General features: G+C 38.3%; 1 protein-coding gene across 3 annotated transcripts in view; it reads left to right on the top strand.

Moving 5' to 3' along the window:
• Positions 1–27587, top strand: part of cadpsa (Ca2+-dependent activator protein for secretion a) — a 184547-nt gene that overhangs the window by 27942 nt on the left and 129018 nt on the right. For all 3 annotated transcript variants that reach the window (XM_059328611.1, XM_059328610.1, XM_059328612.1), the window contains exons 2-3: positions 9285–9398; positions 13623–13955. In XM_059328611.1, the coding sequence (XP_059184594.1) occupies positions 9285–9398; positions 13623–13955 (447 nt within the window). The remainder of the gene's footprint in view (positions 1–9284; positions 9399–13622; positions 13956–27587) is intronic.

The raw sequence follows: 27587 nt of genomic DNA, 5'->3' as shown, positions 1-27587 counted from the left end.
GTGCTCATGCTTCTTGGAATTCTTCTTGCCTTCTTGCCATATTCAATGCCTAGGCATTGAATATGGCATTTTGCATTTTGTAATGGCCATTTTGCCTTTTAACCCAGTCCAGTACAGACATGTTTGGTTTATATTGGTTTATATATATATATATATATATAAACCAATATAAACCAAACATGTCTATATATATATATATATATATATATTATGTTTTCTGGTTTTCTGGGAGCAGTAATCTGAAGTAATTTTTTAGACCTGATGACCTTTTTATTAATTTATTATTTAAAATAAACACAATGTTATATCCATGTAAATCCTGAAAGTGTTGCGTCAAATGTTGATTAGTTATGTCAGTGTTGGGAGGTCATGCTCCTAAAACTTCAACAACAGGAACATAAGTAGTGTCAGCCTGTGAGATTACTTTTTCATTGCTGTGTTAGCTGGTGTTTAGATGAGCCCATCTTTTTATGAGTAATGACAGCAATCCTATCAGGTCGGACCTAGACCTAGTAACATTTCAACAGACTTTTACCATTGGACAAGTATAAATGAAATGCCATCAGATTACTGTCAAGGCCACAGCAGTATGAGGTTAAATACACTGAAAGACAGTAAAGGCACCATTGACATCCCTGTAATTAATTTGCCATGTATATATTTTTATTTTTCATTTTTTCTTATGCTCAAAGAATATAAAATAAATGTATGCGCCGATTAGATCAGTTAAAAAAATCCTGTGTGGTGAAAACGTGGATTTAAAAACACCCATTCAACCACAGCAAAGTGATAATCAGACCACTTGGCTCATATTTAAATGCTCACTCAGCTGCATGAATGAACTATCCAACAGAAAGCTCTAAGGTCTTTGCTTGTACACTGTCAGAAGAAAAATAGGCGGGCCTGGTAATGCATCAAGTTATAAATCTCAAATCAACTAGACAATTGTCTGCACGTGGATCAGCCCCATATTCCTACCTCCACATGGCCACATTCAACCATAAATAGTGATGCAAAGCACCTCATTAATGTTGATGCTTAGAAACGAGCCAACTGATTAATGGTGTTTCCATTCACATACCAGTGCATCCATCATGCAGCATTACACACAAGTATCTCAGCAGTATTTATACGTTTACAGCAATCAGACTGATTGGTGCAATCATTTTGGAAGAATGTGAAGCAATCAGTGGTATCCCCCAAAACTGGAATATCATTTAAACATGTAAGTTTGATAGGAAAACACAACTTGTTTATTTATTTATTTATTTATTTAAGTTTTTGTTATGTTGAAATTGGCCTGCATTATGATTAGGACTGATGAGGTTATAGATTTTAACAGTTGTGCCAGAGCTGTCACTAGCTTTATTTCAAGACTTTGCTAATTTATCAAATCCAAATATGCAGATGGTGAAAGCTTGCCAGGTAATTCCAGTTATGGGGAGGAAGGAGTTTGTATGGCAGCCACTATGGTGTCTTCAGTGGACTCTGCACTGACAGCACCGCTGAAATTTTAAACCCGAAAAATTATGGCAATGGCAATATATGCATAGTATGAAATGGTAGCATTAAAAATTTGCAGAACAGATTTTTTTTTCAATTAGGAAAACTTTCTCGATGAAATGACCTCTTATTGGCCAAAGTCAAAGGTCGAGGGGTGATTTTCTAATGCCTAAAAACAGAGCCATGAGGAGAAGTTTTCTCATAGACCATTTAGAGTACAACGTGCTTAAAGATTATTATGACATTTTGTTCCCAGTGACATCAACAAAAAAAAATGCTTACCCCAACTTAAATGAATTATTATATTATATTATATTATTTCATCTACTTGTCTTTGAGAAGTAATGGTATTCTCAAATAAATAAATTAAATACATTACAATACACTGAGGAATGCCACAGAAGTTCTTCAATTGTTCTTACTTAGAATTTAAGATAAAAATCTAATCTGTTACATATTGTTGCAAGAGAATAGAAAAAAAATCAACCCTTATTCTAAATCCTGAAATATTTTCCCTCCTGTGACGCCCACATCCTGGGTAGTTCAATGTAGACCAAGCAGCTCCCCAAGCCAAAATAAGAGCCAGGACTTGATATTTAATGAGAGGACATAATCAGAGAGCAGAATAGGAGAGAAAATCTGTCAGGTCTGTGAAGATGCCCAGTGAAATGGAGAGGCATGCACATTTGCTTTAAAACTGTGACAGAAACACTTCACTAAAAGAAGGCTTGTGTACATATTTTAATTAATCCTCAAAACCCTTCATCATCAGCTGAACATCTCCTTGCTAATGTTTCTCCCATATGTACATACTATATGGACAAAAGTATTTGGCCACACCTGTTGATTACTGAATTCAGTTGTTTCAATCAGATCCCTTGCCACAGGTGTGTAAAATCAAGCATCGAGCCATGCAGTCCATTTGCATTTGCAACATTTGTGATGCAAAACAGGTCGTTCTTAAGAGCTCAGTAACTTCAAGCGTGGTGCTGTGATAGGATGCTACCTCTGCAATAAGACGGTTTGGGATTTTTTTTTTTTTTATCCCTGCTGGATATTCCATGGTCAACTGTAAGTGATTTTATTAGAAAGTGGAAGTGTTTAGGAAGAATACCACGTAAAATCACAGAGCGGGTCAACAACTGCTAAGGCTCATGGTGCGTAAAAGTCGCCAACACTCTGCTGATTCCATAGCTGAAGTGTGTTGGTGTTGCTGTTTTTCAGGGTTTGGACTAGGTCCCTTATCTCCAGTAAAGGGCTATGTTAATGATTTGACATACCAAGACATTTTGGACCATGCTTTGCTTCCAACTTTGTGGCATCAGTTTGGGGAAGGCCCTTTTCTGTTCCAACCTGACTGTGCCCCAACGCACAAAGTCCATAAAGACATGGTTTAATGAGTTTGGTGCGTAAGAACTTGACTAGGTCCACATATAGCCCTGACCTCCTGCACCTTAGGGACAAACTGGAACAGAGATTGCGAGCTAGGCCTTCTTGTCCAACACCAGTGCCTAACCTCATGAATGCTCTACAGAATGAATGGGCACAAATTCACACAGAAATCTTGTGAAAAGCCTTCCAAGAAGAGGAGAAGCTGTTACAGGTGCAAAAGGGGGACTAACTCCATATCAAAGTTTATGTATTTGAATACAATGACATTGCAGTCCCTGTTGGTATAATGGTCAGGCGTCTTTTGTAATACTTTACAAAAGTACTGACAATACCTTCGTCAGTACTTTTGTACTTTTGTCTTTCTGCTGTTGTAAAATGTATACTTACATCAGTCTCTAGTTTCTTTATCTCCAATTTAATTATTCCATTTTTGTCTTTTTGTCTCCATATCGAGTTTTTGGTTTTCAGTTCCCATAAGCATGACGCTATCACATTGAGCCGACATGCTGTAAAAGAAAATGTGTCAAAGAGTAGGCTTAGCTGATTATGTAGTTGCCAATTATTATTTAATTTCTCAGTTTCATCATCGCTTGCTGCTGTAGTTGTTCCAGCTGTGTCCTGCAGCAAGGTGCATGGTTATACACAATCTGGAGAATGAAGATACAGCCCAAACATTATTATGTTTTCACTTGTCCAAGTCCTTTTTTGGCTGTTCAGATTTCTCCTGTTGAGATGTAACAGAATAATTAATATAGGGCAGGGTTACTTCACCAAGTTAGACCAATTTACAGTAAATTAATTTTAGTTGTGAGTTCTCCCAACTTAGCCTACACCTAACTATGAACATACAGCTGTTATTATCCAGCCTACTGATAATATAACCACTCTTATTGAATCTAGTGATCTAATTGTTAATTTATTAACAACTACAAATAACACAATCAGTAGGATTGAATAACTCGTGTATTTGATCAGTCTGCCTTTTTTTTTTCTTCTGCCATGCCATCTCCCTGGCTCTATTAATGGCAGCAGTATTGTCTGTTATTGTGACCGTCACTTTATATTCTTCATAAAGCTCCTTCAGCGCTGCTTTTCATCACTTTTTGCGACATCTTATTGGCTGCTCCCGGCTGTTCCACGATCGATTAATGCGGGCTGCTTACATACTCCGCGCTCGTGCACAATGCCGGCTTGTCTAGCCTGGGTTGAGTTAGCGTTGACTAGACACGCTGAGCTGCGTTAGTGGAACGGCTTTAGCCTGAAGTCAAAGTTGGTGTTAATTCTAACCAGGCTTTTTCAACGAAGCTGCGGTTTGTTTAGCCACGTTGATGCAACATAGATGACAAGAGACTGAACCACCCTGACACCAAAACAATGAGCTAAATGATGCTTAACACTTGCAGTCAGCTGATAATTCTCTGTGGGGATGCCACTATGTGTGGAACCTTTCAAATTAGGCATAGCTATTTGATCCATTGTTTATATATAAAAAATGATTTGTGCAGCTTTAAAATTAGTCAAATATACCAGAAGAAATGCAAATATGGCATACACGTTGCATCAATGCCAATTTCATCTGTAATCCTTGCTGTCTAGAAAACCTCTATGCCATTCAGGCATATTCTCATATCCCACCACTCAAATGGCCTCTTTCAAGCTCGTGACTTTCAACACATTGTCTCATCTTTCATATTCTTCTTTCTCTTTCCCTTCTCTTCAGTTACTCACTCCTCTTTCATTCCTCCCCATCTCTGCTTTCAGTGTCCCTCACTCCCCCCTCTTTTTCATTCCTCTCTTTCCTCTTCTTCCTTTCTCCCCCAACCCTTTTTTCTGTCATAGTCTCCCTGGAGTGGCAGTGGTAACAGAGCGGTACATTATAACAGATGCCTATTAGCATGCACAACTGGAGTGGAACCATATCTTCAGGAAAGAGTATAGCCAAAGAGTAGAAACCCTAAGGGGGAAATGGCTCTTGGAAAAAAGTGCACTATATACGGTTAGGTATGTCATTATACTGTTAAAAATACACTACTATAATACTGCATATGCTGAGAATAAAAACCCTATGCAAAACCTATGTCAACCCATCAACTCTCTTAAACTTAGTGGATTACGAGTTCAATTACACATTGGATCACAGAACTGTCTGGAATTAATGTCTTTCCTGCTAATTCAATAAAATAGAAGGCCTCACACTAAATCAATCAAATCAATCAAGAAAATACTCCTCTTACCAACAAAGTTTAAATGTCAAAAATCAATGTACACATTGATTATTAGGTATAAAGCAGAATCCATACATTTGTTGGCCACTTGTGACTGCAACAAACCATTAACATGAAATTGACATATTGAGGCTGTTCATACCAGATATTAATATGATAACAAGTGGACAACTCTAACTGGGTCTGTTCACACCTGGCATCAGAATGCTTCTCCACATGCGTCTTGAGAGACCACTTGTGATCAGCTCTCACTTCCCCACTCTTTATGCTAATAAACATGAAGTAAACATGGCAAATACAGCGGCTGCTGGGATGTATAGAAATGTCTGGGGTAGAATCCTATAAACATGAATTCTTGCGCTTTTTATGAGCCTGAAACTGCAAGAAAAAGACATGCTTAGAAGGAGAAGTCTACTGGAATTAAGTAAATTTAAACTGCAGAAGCCAAACTTGACCAAAACCTAAATTAATCAGTAATCTGTAGTTGAGATCACACCACCAACATTTATTAAAATAAGTTAAATTAATATTATGAACGGTAATTAGATTCCGTCCAAACCTTCAGATATGGAGTTTAAGTTAACATACCGTTACAAGACAAGACAACAAGGCAGATAAGCACTTCCCATTTATCTCCTGAAGATGGACATTTGTGTTGTGACATTTAAACAAACTGTCTGTCAGACACAGAGATTGGGAAGCCTCTTGCCTGTCTCTTGAGAGAGCTCTAGCCAGCTTACAGCATGGCCCGTTTGCAAAATGAAAACTGAAAAAGTTACAGCAAATTTTTGATTGTTGATTTTACACATATGGCGATTTGATGATAACTCAACTGTATGAATGATATTAGCTTGGGGATTATGTCCGTCACAAAGTTAAAAGAAACATGGCGTTTGAAATAGGCTTGCAACTTCCAACAGCACAGCATCCTTTTTTTGTAACTTTCCTTTTATTGGTCTTTTCAGGTAAAAACAAAAGAGCAATAAGGACGGGTAATATGAAAAAAAAATATTGGTAACATAGGCCATGTATTAGACTAAGGAGAATAAACAAACAAAACACATAAAAAAACACCCAATTTTATCAATTACAGTGGGTTACATTCTTTACATAAATACCACATACATACATTACCACATGGACAGTGGAATCTGAATTAGCGATATACTGGACTATTCTCTTACATGGTGGTGTTCGGAGCCCTTTCCCTGTTGATCTAGGCAGTACACTTACTGTTATCATTTCTAAACAATGCAAAAATAAGAAACGAAAATAGAGTAAAATCAATTAAATCATGGTTACATGCTATGCGCCATCCATCTATGCTCTTATTTGACAAACTCATAAAACACAAATAACTAAGCCAAGTGAGAAAAGACACTGTCCTGCAGTCTACTGACCATGTTTCCATCTGACTCCCTTTTTAAACAATATTCAAACACGAATGTGTTATCAATGAACAGTAGCATACAGCTGGCTCTACTATCGTTAATCTGAACTGTGAACTTTGTCCCCCATTATGGAAGCTGTAATCTCATACTGCTTCCCCTTCTGTAGTGGCCATGGTAACCGTTACCAGGGCTGCAGACGGAAACTGGCCAATGGGTGTGGAGTCTTTGAGCAGGAGGGAGGCTCTCACTGATTATTACATTGTAGTTCCATTGTTCTTGTTGAAGGATGAATCAGTATTACATAATGTATTATTAGGAAAATTTATTTACTAAAGATCACAACATGCACATGTATTAATCTCACTGTATGTCTGTGTTAGATTTGAGGTTGTAACTAGGGGACCATCACACAGTTGGTCTAGACTAACATCACCTGTGGATGGCCAAAGTACTCTGTTCCAAAACAGATATTTCAAAATAAAAGCCCAAAGCACAATTCAGCTTTGTACTTTGCGTTAGTATTTTATAGTGTCTTTTCTCCAGCAGAATATAACATTGGTTTTTTAAAGTTTAATTATCAAGTTTGTTCAGAGATTTTTTTCTTCATTTATCTAGAATTGTATTTAGGTGACAAATTATAAACTGGACTAACATAGGCCTATACAGTAGTGCCATAACATTTACACGATTATAAACAGTGACAACACGATCGCTTACTGAGAGTGTTACACTTACTCTGAAAAAAGCTACATATGGTAGTTATTACAACAAAAAACACAGATAATTATTGCAGCACTTTATTCTTTTTTTGTTGGTTTCCTGCCTAGCCCACACTGACACTCATGTCAGTGAACATTGCATATAATAATAACAGACAACAAGTAGAAACTGTCCATAGACCTGTACAACTTCTAAAAGATGAATACTACGATTTTCTTTGCGAAGTAGATTCTTGTTTTTAAACTGAACTAGTGCAGTGCCCGTAGGAAGAAGTGAATAAAGCTAAATCTCCGCTTAGCATGCTAATTGCACAGAATTTACACATTACATGCAGACCACTACAACGTCTGCAACTCCATAAAACACTTACTTTTCATAGAGTACACGCACCATCCAGCACATACACATTGAACATTGATATTCACTGGAAAGTATTCGAATATTATTGGAAAATTGAACCTTGTAGCACACTTTAAAACTCTGAAAGATAGGTCGGCTAAATAGACTTACAGATGAGATGAGAGGGTGTAAATCCAGAGTGAATTGTGTTACTGACCAGGTGTAGGCCTATCACACAATGGGACGGAGCTCCCCTAAAAGGCGTCCGATCAGAAACAGTGCAATGTAATCGCAACACGTCCTACGTAAATAATGATATTTTGAAAAATGAATGGATGCACACCTTCGTGCCATGTGCAAGCCACATACGAAATCTGAGGTCAGTCTGACTAACGGTCAGCGAGATATGCCCTAGACCAGCGGTTCCCAAAGTTTTTTAGCTGCGCACCCCCTTCTATGTCCCAACCGTGTTTTGACGCACCCCCAATCCCCCACATTTTCAAAAAAACCCAAAATGCAATAAGCTCTTTTATTGCCATATTAAAGGCGCCATGTTTAATCATGCTGAAATGAGAACACACATAATAAAATAATCACTATCACAACAATGCACTCTCACATTATGAATTAATTTGAAACACAGTTTCAATATAATGCAACAAAGTTATGTGCAAGCTTCCATTTTTAAGAGCAAAGAGGATGATGACAGGCTCAGGATCAGATGCAGAAAGCACATAAGTTGGGGAAAATGTTATAATAATTTGAGCCGCGTTGAACAAAAAATGGAGCAAGTTTAAATGACTGTGGAGCTAACAAACACAACCCTGTCATCATAAAGCAGGTTGGAAAAATGGAAGAAGATAACTTCTTCTACGCTTCATTTTAAGATGAAGTGCATTTTGAATAGGCTGCATTTAATTATTAATTATATAGAGTTTTTGATTTTAAAAAGGAAATATTTACTTACACGTCTTTATTTATTTTTCATCTCGCGCAAGCCTAGAGGCACCTCATGCACCCCTGGGGGTCCACGCACCAAACTTTGGGAATCCCTTCCCTAGACACACACACACACACACACACACACACACACACACACAGATGCTTTTATAGATAGATAGATTTCAAAACACCAACAGTTTGCAGTTTGTTCAACATTATTTGGAGATTTAAGTTTTTTCTACAGGAAATTTAAGCGTCTTTTAAATATTTCTTACTTATTTCTGTAGGGCTTTCCATCTAGCAGATGCTGTCAGCAGTGAAGCCTCTCACTACAGCAGCTTCACTGAAGCAGAACTCTGCAGCCTGTTTCCCTGTCCATGCAAGCTCTGGTTATCTTTTGGGTATCTCTGTTGCCAACATCTTTAAATGAATCTCAGACATTTAAGGTGTATTTTGACATGTTTAACTTATAAAAGTCGAGAAGGGATTCGTGACACAACTCCAACTACCTCCAAGGTGCACAGAAAAGTCTTAGTGGTTAGGTTAGTATTTCAGCCCAGTCAATGATAACCACCTACTGGCCTACCAGGAGGTGGAGCAGCAATGTTCCTGGCATTCAAGGATCAATATTTAAGACAGATAACGCAAAGAAAGGAAACCAAAAACAAAATGTATTTTATCTGAGATATTTTCAGTGAACTTTTGAAGAGCTCATATAATCTTTGTTGTTTAGTTGTGGTTGTCTTACATTCTTCTTGTTTGTCTCCTTCAGATCAGTAAGCAGCAGCTGCAAACAGTCAAAGAGCGTTTCCAGTCGTTTCTGAGCGGAGACACCCAGATCGTGGCTGATGAGGCCTTCATTAATGCTGTCCAGAGCTACTATGAAGTGAGTATGTATTATCTGTTGCATGGATAAACACAATGGTGAGTAATTAAGGTAATGATTTATTTTACTCATATGAAACAGTTTTTGGCGGCTGTATGTGTATGAAAGACTTTTCTGTAGAATCAGTTATCTAGTTGATAATAGTTCATTCATTCAGTAGCACTTGATGTTAAACTATTTTCATTATTTTTTTAATACAAAAAATCTGCAACTTTTATGTCATCTATGATGTTTAGACTGCTGTTTGCAAGCTGTTAAGTTCCCCTTGATTTTTGTTTTAAATGAATCTTTCCAAGCAGGAAAACTAATAATGGGGAGAACAGTATGGGAAGCTCAGCAGAGAGAACTTGTCTTGGCTCTGATAAATGATGCAGAGCGTGCACTGAGCTCCTCAGGGCAGTCATGATAATATGCTCCCAAACGGCCAGGATTCAGTGGGCTGTGTTCACCAAGAATAGAAGAGGGAAATAAAACGTGATGAAAAAAGAGCTTCTACGCATCTCACATTTTGTACTATTCATTTACAACTTGACATTTGACATAAAGCATCAGGAGTTACTCACATTAAGTGGAATGCGCTTCAGTTCCTAGATTGCTCACATTAAAAAAAAAAGCCAGTAATAACAAGTCACAGGTCAAGGTCTTAGTTGTTTTATTGCATTATTGTGAACAGAGAATAATTTTGTTCAAGATTAAGGCCAGGTAAAGACACTTAGTAAGGACCAAGCTGACAGAGACAAACAGTAAACAGAACATTTAAGTGAGAGTTTTAAGTGTTGATTTTGAGATATTCCCCATATAATACAGTACAAAAACCTCATGGTCTGTAAAATGATGAGTATGAGCCTCAGCGTCAGCTGTCAAAGCAGCAACAGACGTTCTCCCTGGTAGAGTAGTTGAGTAATCAGCATCAGCCCGTTTATCGTAGGAGTTTGTGATTTAATTCTTCAGTCATAACTTCCTATGTTGCTCAGTTTTACCATTTCATCCAGTTTAACTTACTGTGATGTTATTCATTTAACCCTCTGAAATCTTGGGCTATTATGTCCTTTAAAATCTGTTAAAAATCTTCACCATGCCATGTTGGTATCAGTTTTTTCAGCGTTACCTCACCTATATGTCCTGATAATTAATTTTTATGTTAAGTTAATTATTTACATCACATATTGCAGACAGAGGGTGAATACATGTACATGGCAGTATGATAAATATAGAGGGTTTTTGAACATTAAAGCATGTAAACGTGCTCTAGTAGAAAAAGGCCTGACACTATACCTGACCACCTCCCTGTGAGATTGTCCAACATTGCAAGTGATTGTAATACATACAGTAATCTGCAGAAGATACTATACAAACAACATTTCAGTAGAAAGGGTTGTTTGGAGAGTGTGTAGTTTGTGTTGAATTGTACAAGGTATACAGAGGGCTTTCTAATATCTAGTATTTAGTCTGATAGAAATGGGAAACACAGAGAGCTATTCCCGTTATGTAGTTTACCCCCATTGATATCAATGGGCTGGACTAACTAATAAAAACACCTAACCCTATCAGTATAGCACGATACAATTTTGAAGCACAACAAACTGAAATCTCCAAAAGATCATAAGGCGAATCACAACCTCTCTTTAACAGTTTCAACAAAAATTAACATTGTAACCAGTAAAGAAGATTTACTGCAGGACTTTTTGTATTAGATTGCAATAATTGAAATTATAGGTGTATCTAATAATCCATCGTCTAAGTATACGGTTTGTCAGTGTGCACACATAAGCCATCATGTATTCACAGCATGTACAGTCTGTTCTTTTTTGGCGGGTTTAATCTAGTCTGAGTCGCTGGATGTAGACTGTAGCATTGTGGGGATTGTTCTGGCTACGTGAGACTAGTTTTAAACTATAGTTTTAAAATCTGAACCAGGGACGAGGACCACAAATTAGCTTCAGCTGAGACTTACCCAGACAGAATTTCTATGAAGATGTATTTAAACTCAAAACATTTCACAAATCTGTCTAATTATTCTAATCGTTACATGTGTTTTCTAAAAGCTGACCCAGGAACAAGTGCTGCAAACATAGGACATTTGGAGGTTTTAGGCTGATGTTGGATGCTTGAAAAAAAAACAAAGGAGTGCATTTGTTGGGCTGGTGGCGCTGACACATTGACTGGCACTTCCTTATCAGTAAATGTAGCAGCACAAGCTAGACAAATGAGAAAGGTGTGATATTTAACGGATGAAGCTGGTGGCAGAGGTTATCCAATTCAATTAAAACCCAAAGCTCTCAGCTCAGCTTTAGCTTCAGGCTAAAACTGACAAAAGCAGAGAGAGGGAGGGAGAGGGATGGGAGAGCAGTAGAAGAAGATAGATAGAGGAAACAGAGACAAAGGAGGCCTGGCTGTGTCGACAGCAGGGGACAGGAATTTATCACCCATCAATCAAAACCTACAGTCTTCTAAGTATAAGTCAATAATCAATGTTTAGATGCGATTGAAATTGTTCTTTGTGTCTCCTAATTGGTAGAAAATCAACATGGGAAATACACAGTTTGCTGTATCGGCTGACTATTAGGAGGGTATGGTGTTTTAAATTACAAACAAACAATTATTCACTTACATCTAGTCTTCTAATATTACACATAATATTACACATAAACTTTAATGTATTTTCCCATATAATAAAATAAAATATATATTTGAAAAATCAAAGTATATACTTACAATAATATAAAGGAAGATGATGTGCATGAATGGTAGTGCAGGATACTGGTTTATATTTCACATTATGAATAACTGCTGCAAGGTGCATCATTATTGCAAAATGTTTGAAGTCAAGTCTGACAAGACTATATAAATACAAACAATTTTTCCCCTGCCTGGGAGTTTGACTAATAGCCGAAACAATCATGACAATCCCATGTAATTCTTATGTAATGCATCGTTCATGACTCCAGGAAATAGGACGGGTCATAGATAAGACATAGCAACAGCAGATAAACTAGGCTGCTCAGCTGATTGAATCTGAGCTTTTAGCCAGAAAGCTAGTGTTATGCTAACAAGATTCAAAGAAATAACATTGCGTACGGTGGACAAACAGTAAATGTAATCAGCGAGTATATTAACAACAAGTCTAGCTGGCCAGTCAGCAATGGCATTGTCCGCAAATCAATAAAACAATTTCACAAAGAAAATGACAGATAATTTGTACTCTCAGGTGCCGCCTGAAGTAGTGAAGTAGAGTCCTGAACAGTGAGACAGTCGCTTGATATCAGTAAGCTCAGATCAAACACAGGGCGTACTCACCTTTCATTGGACAGTTTAGCCAGCGGACACTTTTACCGCTAACATTTCATTACATTGGGGCTCAGTTGGTAGAGTGGTTGCCCACTGTACGGATCCTTGGGCAAGATTACCCCAAATGGTTCCCGATGCTGCGTTCGTTGGTGTGTGAATGAATTCCCAATGGTCGCAGGTGGCACCGTTGTAGGATAGCCTCGGCCACCAGTATGAATGTGTGTGTGAACGGGTGAATAAGTGCAGTCTGTAGTGTAAAGTGCTTTGGATAAAAGCGCAATATAAGTGCAGTCCACTTACCATTCACCATATAACATTACAGCCCTGAGTGAAGGCTACTTCTTGTAGCTTGTGTGCTCCGAGTGTGGTGCTCAGAGGATGAAGCACTGGAGGACCACACTCAGTGTTGGGTTAGATAGTCAGATATTTTTCACTGAAGTTTAATTTTGCAGGTAGCTGATGCCAGCAAAGTTTTATAGATCAGAAAAGATATAGGATATTGTCTGCTGGATACCAGCTGCACGCATTAATCTGGCACAATGAACAGACTGTTTAACTGGAACTACTTGAGGAGTGACACAGGTGTCCGTATATCAAAAGTTAATAGACACCCTTGTGACACCCCTCAGCCAATCAGAATCGAGTATTTACCAAGACCGTGGTATAATTTAAAGTATGAATGGAGCAAAAATATTTGAAATCTGTTAAAGGGTGCATTGCACTGTAGACGTAGGGGGAAGCAGAATAGAAAGCATAGGAAAAGCAGTAGAGTGAGTTCTGAATACAGGACAGTACTAGTTGTCTGTTAGAGAGGAGTAGTGTAGGCTCATGGCCACTACAAGGATATAACTTTCTCTCCTTTTTGCTGAAGGTGTTACTGTGTTCTTCCAGAAAGACCATATAAAAACAACGAATCTGTCTACAAACTGATTGCAGGTCTTTCTGAAAAGTGACCGGGTGTGCCGGATGGTGCAGAGTGGCGGCTGCTCGGCCAGTGACTCTCGGGAGGTTTTTAAGAAGCACATAGAGAAGCGGGTGCGCAGCCTGCCTGAGATCGATGGCCTGAGCAAAGAGACAGTGCTGAGCTCCTGGATTGCCAAGTTTGATACCATCTACCGAGGCGAAGAGGACCCGAGGAAGCACCAGCAGAGAATGACAGCCAGCGCCGCCTCTGAGCTCATCCTCAGCAAAGACCAACTGTACGAGATGTTCCAACAGATTCTGGGCATCAAGAAGTTTGAACACCAGCTCCTCTATAACGCCTGCCAGGTCAGTCCTCGACTTTAGGGAAATATGTAACTTTCATTCTTAAATGTGTGTGGCATATGCTTCCATTTTCCTCTAATTTCTGAGAGATTATGGCCAATCTCTGTCATTGGACTCAAATCTCAATGTTGAGGAGCGAACTATGTTTTTTTTTTTTTAATTTAATAATTCCAAAATTAGCTTGATATTCAGATTGAATTGTGACTTAATTTCATATTTAAAACTGACACTGTGTTTATAGTAGCTGAGGTTTGTCCTAACCAATCAGTAGTGGCTGATGTATTTATCCAGTTGCTGTTATTTTCTATGATTGCAGAAGATTTTTTGTGGTTGGTATGTGCAGTTAATGTTGCTCATAGAAATATGCTGGTTTAAAAGTTATTTCTCTCAGTCGACTAACGGCAATGTTTTGGCATTTGTCAGTTCACACCTCACCGACCAATTGGAATCAATTAAAACATCCTAGGTGTGGACAGTGACAGTCATTTAGATTATATTTACATGTGTACACTGTTACATAGATTCCTAACCTCCTATAACTGGCGATAGGTTTAAAGGTGACCAGATGATTACTTTGCCTAAGTATTGCAAGGAAAGCCTGATCAAGAAGGCTCCTGATAGTGTAATGTGGTGGAGATGTATTTGTGCTAAATGAATAAGGCTTTTTTGGCTAAAACATGACCTTGGAACTTGTTAATTCTATATTATGAAAAAACAGACCTAATTATCCTTATAAATAATCAATAGACTAAATACAACCCTTTTGCCCCTTGTGCCATACTTTGTGCCCAGATTAAGTGCCGTTAACCTACCTTGATTTATGGTTAAAAAAAATATGACACAGGACGTTATGGTACATTCACTGTCAGATGAACTGTCTTTTTTTCCACCACTGCAGCATCTCTACACGGGGACTTTTAGGTTTACAGTTGATTTTAAGCTTTAAGCAAGGGATATAAACAATTAAATAAAACAATTAAAACAGATAGTAATTTGAAGCCAAAAGAAGCCTTCACTTTTAAAACACATCTAATTTCTTCATGTGCAGAATAAAATTCAATCAGACATGTGCAGAGGGTTCTTTAGGCTTTGTGCGACTGCATACAGAGAAGCAGTCTGAGTAGCGAGGAGGAACAATAAGACAGGTTTCTATACATAGATGATCCACTATTTAAGTGCCAGGTATTTCATCAACAGAAGCAGTGCAGCAGGATGGAAAATGAGTTATTAATATATGCAGAGTGTAATGATAATAGCAGGGCACGGAGCTGGGCTCTAAAGGGAGATTGATGTGGTGATAATGTGTCCAGTGGTCGGCAGCTGGAGGCCGGCCTATCGGCAGGCAGCCAGTCTTTTATCAGGAATACTGCTCACTGTCAGGGCTCCTTTATCCTTTTATCTGGTCTATTCCCGTTTCTGTTTCATTCTTGCACTGGCTGTGGGGGGCTGTCTTAGAGCACAGTAATGTCCACTTCAAGCTGGATAAATCAGAAAACACATGTTTAGTGCTTGTTTTTTACTTTATGCACAGGCTAAACCAGTGTTTTCACACACTAAAATAGAGTGAGATTTTTTTTTTTTTTTTTTTCTGTTTTGGTACAGTCAAGTTTTTAGTGTGACAATGCACAATGCATGAAACAAATATTTTCAGAATTAGTCTGCTTAATATATAGATGAGGTCACAGGAGGTTTCTAAGGCTGCTATATTAAAAATTGTGTGATACGTTCATTACCGGTTCACAGGGCCCAAAGAGATATACTTTAAAAATGTTTGTAGAAATTACAGTAAAACAAAGTCAAATTGCAAAAAATAGGGCGGAAATAGGGCATAAAAGTAAAAACAGAATATCACTGTAGTAAATGCTTTTAATTACCGTAAATCAGGGAATAGTACAACACTTTTAAACTATAGAAAACACACAAAATTAAAATAGAAATAGCATAATGTCACAAGGACACAATTACTCTAAAATAAAGGGACTACTCAGTCTAAATGACAATGTTTTTACTGGTTTTTACATTTCAATTTACAGAAGAAAACTCACTGACTGTAATTTTTACGGTGAAGTTCTGGCAACCACAGCTGCCAGAATTTCACTGTAAATTGAACAGATTTTTTTTTTACAGTGCAGAAAAGTGTAAAAGTGTAAATTTAATATTGATTGAGATACAGCCCCAAAATTCAAATGTGATTAAAATATATGCAGAAAGAAGCATTAAATCCTCACATCTTAGGAGGTGGGTCAGCTAATGATTCATGCATTATCAAAGCTGTCATATAAATGACAGCTAGACATTGTAGTTCATCTCAGTTGTGGGGTAATAGGTCCATGTAGAAAATATTCTTTGTAGTCAATCAAAATCATATTTGATCAAATATTTTCTGAAAATGAACACAGTATATTGTAAAAAAAATTACCATATTTTCTTCTTTTTCCATAACTAGTCAATATAGAAAAGAAATACAGAGAGCTAAGTTTAAACAGTTTCAACATTCAAGCTTGTTGTGTAATTAATGTGTCACAATAAACTGTGAAATGTTTGTAGGCATAAGCTAAAAAGCTTGTGGGAGGGGAATAAAATAGGAATCTGGCAAGAAAATCAAAGGCTTAAATAAATGCTTTCCTTTTAGGACTACAAACTGTTACACTAAAATAAAAGCTGGCATCCTAGGATTTAGTGTTGGCGCCATACACTTTTTGGATTTGGGAACAAAACTATTATAATGTTTTAGATACAGTATATAAATGTAGATACAGTGATTTCTGCATTTAATAAAGATATGTGGTATAAAAGAAAGCAGTGGTAGCATGGACAAGTAATCATATGAATAATGATACAAAGTACTTACTGCTGAAGAGCTCCATTAGAGTTTCATCAGATTAAAAAAAGGAAAACTTAATACCTTACCTTTTCCTTGATACATATAAATCATCTAATGGGATTCAGCACAAAAGCTCTGACCCCTTTACAAAGCTTACAATGCCCTGTTTTTATTTAAACTTTAAGAGGGGTAATTCAAATAGGAACTGGGACAAAAAAATCAGCCCTGGTATTTTTTGCCCTGACAAGCCCACCACAACTGATGACAGACAAAATGATCTCTTAATCATGTAGACTAACTACTAACCATATCACACCATATCCACACTAAACTACTGTAGGCTAAAAAAGACAGCCCTCATCTCAGAGTGTCAATCAAAACACAGGAAGTCAGAATGGATAACTTTCACTCTTAAATGTATACATTTCATATTGATGCAATAACATGCAGCACAACAAAGCAATGAAATAGGCCTGCAGGAAAATATGGAAGAACACACTTTAACAGTACAGTGGAAACACTACTGCTCACTGTAAAGTATATTCTACTATTGCCAAGGAAACACATGTTTACATATCAAAAAAAACAACAACCTTCAGGTGGGGCAAATTTCCCTGCAGAGACAGAAATGACCTACTAGCACATTTAACATTGTCACACTAATATCATAACCTTCATGTCTAACTGCTGGTCTGTTTATCACCTCCAAAACTATCAACAACTGATCACAGTGGTACAGATAACAGCAAATCAGCTTCGCAACACTAACAGGCTCTATCAACATTTAATTATGACAAGGCACTAGAATGTGTAGCAAACTGGTAATATACTGAACAGTAACAACAGCAAACCTAGCATGTTGCTGTGCCAGTCTAAAAACTTCAACCAATTCAGTGTGTCTATGACTGATAAACTCTGTATGCTTTTGCCTCCTGGCTGTGTGCATCCAGTACTGTTTGTACACAAGATAATGATAATGTAGCAGCAAACTACACATGCTGTGTTAGCAAGTTAGCAAGCTAACAAAATAAAGTTATTAACCTGACTATCTGAGCCAGGCAGAGAACCATTTATCGTTTCCTAACCCATGTTGCTGGGTGCTGCCATCTCTATCAGCCTCTCTCGCCTAATTCCCCTGAAGGCCACCTCCGTCATCACCTGCTGTCTCCGCCGCCAATTCTGCTACAGATGCTAAGGAAGGTCCGGCTGCTGCAGCACTAAAGATTTCAGTTAGTTTAGCGCATTTTGCAGAATTTGCCTGGAGGGCCTGTCGTTTGTTTTTCTCATAATTTCCCCACAACTCCTATGCGTTTCATTTTTATTTTGTCTGTGCTTGACTGATTGATTGATTGACAGCCGATGGGCCCAAGGAGGAGGGGCTTGGCTCTTTGCCCCCCACTGTTTTTTGACCATTGGCCATTGAGTTTACTAAAAAGATTGTTCAGCCCGAAAGACTTGTCGGGCCACGAGGCGAGTGGCTGATTGATTGATTGACAACAGAAGGGGCCAAAGACACCTTTGCTCTCTCTCTACTGTTTTACTGGCCATTAGGCAGTAAACCAAAATATGAATTAAAAATTAAACTGTATTTATATATACAGTCATGGAAATAATTTATTAGACCATTGTTTTCTTTATTTTCTTGTTCATTTTAATGATGGTTACAACTAAAGGTACATTTGTTTGAATATAATAACAACAAAAATAGCTCATAAGAGTTTAATTTAAGAGCTGATATCTAGACATTTTCCATGGTTTTCTGGATAATTACCAAAATCATTATCAAGAAAACCATGGAAAATGGCACATGTTCTGTATTCAAACTTCAGCTCAATGTGCCACAACCTCTGAAGTATTACACCATGTCGATGCTTCTCAGGTTCTTGTCAATGATGTGTGATGTTTTTCGTGATGTGTGATCTTTTCTGTGATGTTTGTATCCACTGTATCCAACACCTGATGTTTTCTGGTCACTCAGTATGTGGACTAATATATCCTTAAAACCTCTCTACAAGTCAGATTGAGGCACAAAATGGAAGCTTTTTTCCTTGTCTTTTGTTGTCATGGACAATTGCCATTTCTGGAGTAACCACTCTGAATTAATGATCTGTAAGCTGAGAAATCTGTTGCTGAATACAGACATGGGGGAAGGGATAATAGGAGGTCTTGTTGGCGATGGCAAGGCTGTTACTCTGTATTTGTAATGCTGAAATTCTGAATGAGTCATCATTTTAATGTATGCTGTTTTCATTAGTAAGTCCTGATACATAAAGCTGTTTTGTCTCTCTATCCACCCAACAGTTGTGCAGTGTTCTTATTGGCCATATGGGCCTGATCTTAACATGAAAAAAGGAGGCAGGCTATTCTTATTGATTTATTCATTCATTATTCTTAACCGCTTCTCTGAACTGAGGTCATGGGGGGCTTGAGCCAATCCCAGCTGACACTGGGCGAGAGGCGGGGTTCACCCTGGACAGGTAACAGACTATCACAGGACCAGTGATGTGCAGTCAGCTGAGGCAGGGTAGGCAGTGCCTCACCTAGGCTAATGAGAAAAAATAGAAATAAATAAAAATTATACAATTTAAAAAATATGGTAGGTAATATTGAGGTAGTCAAGAATTCGAGATTCGAGATTGCGGCTAGTGGCTGAAGTGGCTGAAATGAGTTTCTTCCGTAGGATGCAGGAGGAGCTGGACATTGTGGCTCATGAGAGGGACGTCTGGAATGCCTTGCTTAGCATGCTGCTAAGCAAGCGACCCAGCCAAATGGATGGATTTACATAAGTCAGATCAAACATAAAAGCACATATCAATGATCTTCTTTGAATTTAAAAAAAAAAAAAATAATAATATTTTAGTTGGTCTTCAGTCATCATCAAGACTACATCTCAGGAATGGAATCATAAAGTCAGTAACTGACTGAGGTGAAATTAACCCTGGAATAATAATAATAATCTTTGGCTCGTCCCGGCAGAAAAGACTGTTAAAGAAGAAGGATTGGCCTGTGAAAGGGAGTGTGAAATGGAAGGAGATGAGGATGAGAGAGTTGAACTGTTTAAACAGGGGTGGTGATTAGAAGGAGGCAGGAAGGAAGGCAGGCCCAGGCATTACAACAAACAAAGACATTTCCACTAAATGAACCGTTTCCAGTTATCAGTGCTGAGTAAACATTGGCTTCTTGGTGCAAGAGCTGCACTCTGTGGCTAATAACTGCCAATTAAAATCCAACAGTACCAAGCCACAGTTGAATAATCTTACACAACAAGGCATATGGTTATTCTATCACAGAGTGTTCACTGGGTGTAGGGGATGGCAATTATTTTTGAGACTTCCATTCAAACGGACAGCATAAAGCCTTTTGAAAGCACTGACAGATGGCTTGGTGAATTAAAAGATGATATGACACTAAGTGACTTCTGTACAAATATTTTTTTACGTGCATCTAACACATGCCCATCATTTGAACAGGCTCTAAATCTAAACCCACAGCATATGAGGTAATCCTTTCATCCACATTCTGAGCCTGGAAATCCCTCTGCTTAACAAGATGTTGAAACACACTTTGCTGCAGAAGCTTATGTCTTAACTTTGGTACTACCCAGCAGACCCATGCAATGTGTGTGTAACCTGAAGATGACCCTAGTCGGAACCAGTTAAGCACAGATGCAGGTTACGGCATCTGGAATGGGATTTGTCCCCTGCTGTCATCTTTTGCTGCCTGTGGCTCTGCTCGTATGCTTTTGAAGAAGAGCCAGACAGAGCGCTCCCCCTCCCAGTGTGTTTCAAAGCAACATGTTGCTGCCCTCATTAGTGAAGTGACTGCTGTCTGATCCATGCACAATGAGCCAGATAAAGTCTTTATAGCTCAACCCAAGATACACATGTATATAGCCTATCATATGTTAACTTAATACAGGCAGAAGATGCAGAAGAATCTACGTTTTACATAATTTCTTAGATTACGTATATAGATGTCTTATGCTGTATTGATACTTGGTGGCAGTGGCAAGCTTCTATTGTCACTTGAAAAAGCCTTTTGTGTTCTGCACAATATTGCAGTGCCCCATGGTTTGCACCCATAACCACCTGAGGACATGGAGGGTTTAGTGGGACCTGACCAGGTGTGGCTCTGAAACTTGATGACTTATTTGCCTTTTTTAACATGGAACAGCATTTATTTATTTTATTTTTTTATATCTTGTTTTTAGAAGTTTCATTTTTTTCTTCCTAGATGTCATTCATTGGTGAAAAAAAGTGGAAGACTTTTGCACAAGAGTTCATTCTTCCTACTCATTAACTAAAGTTTCAATCTGTACGTTTTTTGTTTTGCTTAGGAACCATTTCCAATCATTTTTCTTTCTTTTCTTCTTGGTTTGTAATGTGCACACATTGGGGTGCTCCTGGAAAACGGCCTGGCATGCAAATCCAAAATAAGATCAAACGCAGGTCATCAACAGACTTAGATGGGAAAGAATTGACTTGGCTGTCACTTTTCATGAATCCACTGTGGGATTTTCTCCTTTTCCTCTCATTGCTTTGTGCAAGAACAAATTTAAGAGAAAAATAAGAAAACATTCATGCAAGAGAGCCATTCTTTTTAAAATAATAATGGAGGACAATATAGTTACGAACCTACAGACAATTATGGTATGATTCTTCTCAGCTCTGTGGAGCTATTGAGCTCATTTCAAGTCATTGGTTTCATGGTCCACCACTGTCTTGGTTAAGTCTCATTGCTCTCATCAAGCTGTTTTTTTAATCAGCTTTATAAACCCACTGTACACTATCTGCCACCACTGAACAGCATACAAACAAAGCTAGTACACAGTGGAGCATTTAGCAGCTAAGAAATGGGTCTCCCTGTGGAAAAGGCTTTTGTTTGCAATGTGATTTAGGTGAGACTGAAAATAAAGTCAATTTCATGTTTTGTAACTGATTTTATTGTCATTTAAGGACTGTACTTTTCAATGAATTGTCCCTATTTTCTGATGAGTTCCTCTGGATGGATTTTGAACTTGAGTTGTGTTTTCAGAAGGAAACCTTGTACGTGGCTGATTGAATTTGTACGAATGACCAACAAGGGAGAGAACGTTAGACTTACATTAATTAGGAGGAGAGAAACAGGATTTCAATAAACGCTAATGTTTCTGCGTGCAAGTAGGCAATTGTTTGCTCACACCTTTGCCGTATCATCTTAATGAGGTGACAATATGTCAGTGTTTCTAAGTGGCCAAATATCACACACCTCAGCTTTATGGGTAGGGAAAGCTCATTTTTATTGTTGACTGGGATTAAAGAGTTGATTCATTACATTACATTACATTACAACACAGACTTTGCATTTAACATGTCTTCTGCTATTTGTTTCTAAGACAGCGTACTTTGCCTTGCCACATAATGACTATTGCCACCATTTTTGAATGTTTTTTTTTAAATTATCTTTAGTTGCTGCAGTAATTGCAGTTGTTTTTATCAGCGTATACAAATATGGTACCAAAAAGAGGTGACAGGTACAACAGCCCCTGTCAAGAATTGAACCCAGGGTGTTGCAATTAACATGCATCCCTGACATCTCAGCACTATATTAAAACAGAACCGGACCTCTTCATTGGGTATTTTTTGATTATCATAAACCCTGAAAGCAGCCAATTTATTCTGATGACTGACAGCAAATCAGTCAGGGCGTACAGTAGCTACACTGCAGCTGGACTTCATTTGTCATGTAAATACATTTGTTTAATTTATTGTAGATTAAACGAAACAATTACAGGACAAGTACTAGTATTTGTATGTAACATACATATATGTATCTGAATTGTATGTTGTTTGTACCATTAGTTCAAACAGGCCAGTGAATGCCCCAAATCAGCAGATGAGATGATTGTTCCCTAACAAACTGCACAAATCATATAAAGACCAGCAGGGTCAAAAAAGCGAGGCACATCTCTTTTGATGGATGTGCCTTTGGCAGTAATGATGGCTGGAGCCGGGAGACAAATTGAATTGCAGACGAACGCAGCGGATATGTAGTGAGGGAAGAACAGAGTGGGTGTTCTTTCCTTTTATCAGATGGGTTTTAGCCATTAGGGCTGTGGTGGAGTCAGCAGACACTGAAAGCCTCTAACTGGTCACAATAGACTGGAAACAATACCCTGGGAAGCATGGTGAGAGCTGAAATAATCAACTGAGCTGATAGAAAAGTCATTTATGATAATTTCATTAATCAATTAAAGGATCAGCTCATGTAAATTACTTGAACAGCAACATCCCTTTTCATACTGAAGAAATTGTCCTTATGAAAAAACCTACAAGTAGCAGGGACAGTAAAGTACAAGTAGCTGTCGAATATTATAAAGAAGGAGAACATCTTGTTTAAAATGCGGGTGTATTTGCCCTTTAATCATTTATCATTTATCAAGTAAAAACTTCAAAAATTAGTCAGTCAGAAATTAGTCAGTCAGATCCTCAGACTTTTCATCTAGCACCACTGAGAGGTTGTTTTTGTAGTTTTAAGTGTCCTTCCAACATCTGTTGAAATGGCGAATTCTAATATTTTGCCTCCTGTTCTCAGCACCTGGAGCGCTTACATATGTAACAGCAAAGTATTTCCAAAAAAGGTAACTGAATTGATTAGACTAGTCATTCGACGACACTGCCTTACCAGCCTGTGTGTAGATTTTATTAAATTTGCAGTAGGCCTATTCCCTCATAGTGCAACACTAAAAAACAAACAGGTCCACTTATCACATTAGCAAGGTGTAAAAGGGCTACCACCAACTCTCTGCCTCCACTCAGTGAGGGGAACGCTGCAGAGTGGCAATGGTTGCAACCAAGGTGGTAGGGGTATGAAATGGTGAAATCACACATACTACTTTGTGCAGTCACACAGACTCCATCAATAGGGCACTCATTGAAAAACTTGCAAATTCCAAATTTCAACCCTAGAGAATATTGGAGAATATTACATACGGCCAGAATGTGGACTATGAGGAGGGAGGGGGGTAATACTACTAGATTTATGAGATTTAAAGTGTTCAATCTGGGAGAAAAAAGTTGCTTTTCCCTCCACTTTTTTCTTGTAAATCTGCAATTTTTTTCGCTCAGATTTGCCACTTTAAATTTCATAAATCTGTGACTTTTCGATTGTAGATTTGCCACATTAATCCAGCAAATTTGCAACTTTTTTTCTCAAAATAGACTACTGAATGGTGATTATCAGCTGTTACAATCTTTCAACAGAGTTTCCAATTCATCTGAGTGAGTGATGATGCAACTGGAAACAAGCTTTCTGTTCCGGAAAAGTAAACAAAATTTGGTAGAACGGGTGCTGTGGTTGATAATCCAGTACAAAAGCACAGTATTGCTGTGAAACCATTAAAATGTCTGTGTACATATTTGCTTTGATAACAAAAATAAAAGAGGTAAGACCGAATCAATTGTACATTATCAAAGACCTGCTGTTGTCCTAGTCGAATGGAGACCTTATAATTTAGAACTATATTTCAATGGTTAAATGGTGTGTGTGTGTGTGTGTGTGTGTGTGTGTGTGTGTGTGTGCCCTGATGATGACATGTACTTCAAACTCATTCTTGAAACATTTTAATTGTTACTGCTGCACAGACACACAAACATGTGCAACCACTCCCCACTGCCCTTTATCCTCTTGTACGTTGTCGCCATAGAGACTGTACACAGAGGCCACCACTCATCCCCTCCCCCTCCCTTCCCTTGCCATGCCAACTTATCTGAATTAAGGGCGAGTGATTGCTTTCCTTATAATCACTATCAGGGTTTGGGTCTGTTAATCCATCTGGAGGAGATAGTGACTTGTTTAAATCAATGGAGAGAGGACAGGAGAGGATTAGGAAGGAGGGGGCTGTAGAAGGAAGGATGAGGAAGCAGTGAAGTTAAAGTTGATGCTGATTATGGTAATCTATCACAAATGTTTGAGCAAACTGTGGTATACTTACCTGTCAATTGTATAACTTTGCACTCAAACTTTCCATTTAAAGCTAAAGTCACCAGATACATGATAGAAACACTTGATGTACAACTCCAATTCCCAAAAAGTTGATAAGCAGTCTAAAACAATAGATCAGAATGCATCAAATTCTAATACTTGTTTGGAATCTGGGTTGTGACAATCTGAATTAGAATTCAGTATCAATACTATCAATCTAACTATTCAGTAATTATGTAAATTCGTGCTGTGTCATCACGATCTCATTCAGCACTCCTCACATAATAAACCCTCAACAGTTTAGAACACTGAGCAGTAAAGTCAGATTTGAGACACTTGGGATTTATCACCATGTTGAAATATCACTGGTGTCATGCATGTAGTAATTGACCAGCATGTTGTGGACACGATAAATCACGTTTTATTATATGGATTAATTTCACACCGAGAATTTAGACCCTCACATACAATGTCAAAAGAGACTTACGGTGCACTACATAGCATACAGGGAGAGATTTCAGATACCGCTATGATGTACAATCTGATAGAAAATAAGTACAGATCAATTTATAAAAAAACTGCACACATTGCAGTTCTCAGCTGGTCCAATACAGTCAAACAGCTCCAATTTCATTTGTATTTGAGATATGTCATTGTAAATATAGTAGCATACATATATTATTCTATACATGTATAGAATATTAGACATCTCTCTCAGCAGAAATTCAGTTGTCAAGCAGATAAGTAATTATTATTATTATTTACATTCATGTATTGCAGTTCCTTGGTTCTGGGATGGCTCATGCTGTTTCACTGGCAGCCTAATATCATTAGTTAGACCTGTGCTTTTTTGCTGCTAAACGCAGTGCTGTTACCTTTGTTACGGGTTAGGCCGGAGATAAACTTGCTGTTAACTGCGTGGTTGAGTATGTGCATGATGGCTGCCTCACGTATCCTGCATCTGTTTAGAGCGTTGATTGTGCATGTCACCACAAATGAATGCTACATGCTGCAAGATGCAATACACACATGAACATGAGAGGCAGTGTAGGAGTGGCAAGCTTGTCCAACAGCAAGTAGTCCAGCTCCGTGTCTGTCTGCAGCTTTCATTACTGGAACTGCTCAGTCACTCTCTCTTTTTTCTGTTCCTATCTTCCTCCGTAACATCTCTGGTTTCCTCTGCCATGATGTCTGTATGCAGAACCTGGTGCCATTTGTCCCTTTGCCAAGCTTTGGTTCAGGTACGACAGGTTTAAGATAAAGATTAAGTTGAGGCTGGGGTTAGGCATTTAGTTATAATGGTTAAGGTTAGATTAACGGGCTATAGGGAATTAATTATATCAATAAGTGTCCTCACAAAGCTTGAACTACGTGTGTGTGCGTGTGTGTCTGTCTGTCTGTCTGTCTGTCTGTGTGTGTGTGTGTGTGTGTGTGTGTGTGTGTGTGTGTGTGTGTGGTGACTGCCTGGAACACAGAAGTTATTTAAACCTGCTCCTCAGTCAGTGGTAACAGCAGGGTTGGGTGTTCTGGCAAGATGTTAATGTAGACAGTAGGAGTAAATCAATGGCAAGGATAGACGGATGAAAGCATGAGAGAGAGAGAGAAAAAGAGAGAGATACAGACAGACAGAGTGAGAGAACAATCCCATCAGCCTTCTGTGCCTGCCTGATAATAGATTCCCTGAAGAAAAGTGCAAATCAAGGAGAGGATACACGGCTATTTCCAAGGTAGTGACTGAGTATGGGAGTCCAGTAAGGTGAGTCATACTGGTCACTTGCATTGAATTGAGCAATTAACACCTGCCACCATTCAAGCCATGGTGGTTCATAGCAAATTATATTCTGAGAATTCAAATTAATTGTCTACCTCAGGGAGGTGCTTTTCCCTGCAATATTAATGGCCGACCCACTGACCAAAAAACACCAAATATGTCCATATCCTGTGGTGGGCGCCATTTTATATCGAACAGTAACACTGCCGACACATTTCGCCTAACTTCATGACAAATGGTTCACAGTTGGAGTTGTTTTAATGCAAAGCAGCAGCAGTGGCAGGGAGGCTTCTCTGCAGGAGCACCTGGAAGGAATGTGAAGGCAGTAGTGATTATGTTGAGAATGATCCAACAGGGGGTCAAATACTGAATACTATCTCTGGGTGGACACCAAGTTACTTTCAAAATGTAAGACATTGCATACTACTTGTTACACCCACTTGGAAATAATAAAATACAATATATTAGTGTCTGTATGGCTTACACTACTTTTGTGTTGAAAAACAACAAGGCATTATAAAATGGGAGTGGGTATGTCTCTTCATAGCAGGTAATCAAAGAACAGAAGCTCAAGTCTATACAGTTCATTACAAATCCAGAGCTTATGTGTCCTTAGTGCATTTATTTGGCTTTGTCCACCTGGTTTTATTTTTATGGCAACAATATCTTGACCAACATATCCCCATTATCACCATTCTACCACTGATGTATGATAGTTGGAACCTGGTCTCACAGGAATCTGTGAAATAGCCACGGATTCGCTTAACTCAAAATCCGTGGAATAGCCACGGAATCACTCAAATTTCCGTGAAACTGACACGGATTTTGCTACAATGCAAGTTAATATTTTTTCCTATTGCTTCGTTCCAAGTCACGTGACTTTAAAGGTCCCAGCGGTCAGAACAAAAAACATAGCGAACAGTTCTCTCATTTTTAGTGAAAAAAATCAATATTTTGACTTAGTTTCTGCATAAAAATTGATTTTGATCACATTTCTAGCGAGATATATATTATTTATTTTCAAAATATTCACTCAGTGAATGTACATAATCACTTTGTATGTTGGAATAGCCACGGG

This window comes from Centropristis striata, chromosome 3 (assembly GCF_030273125.1).
Source record: "Centropristis striata isolate RG_2023a ecotype Rhode Island chromosome 3, C.striata_1.0, whole genome shotgun sequence".
Lineage (NCBI taxonomy): Eukaryota > Metazoa > Chordata > Actinopteri > Perciformes > Serranidae > Centropristis > Centropristis striata.
This window is presented reverse-complemented; position numbering and strand designations above follow the sequence as displayed.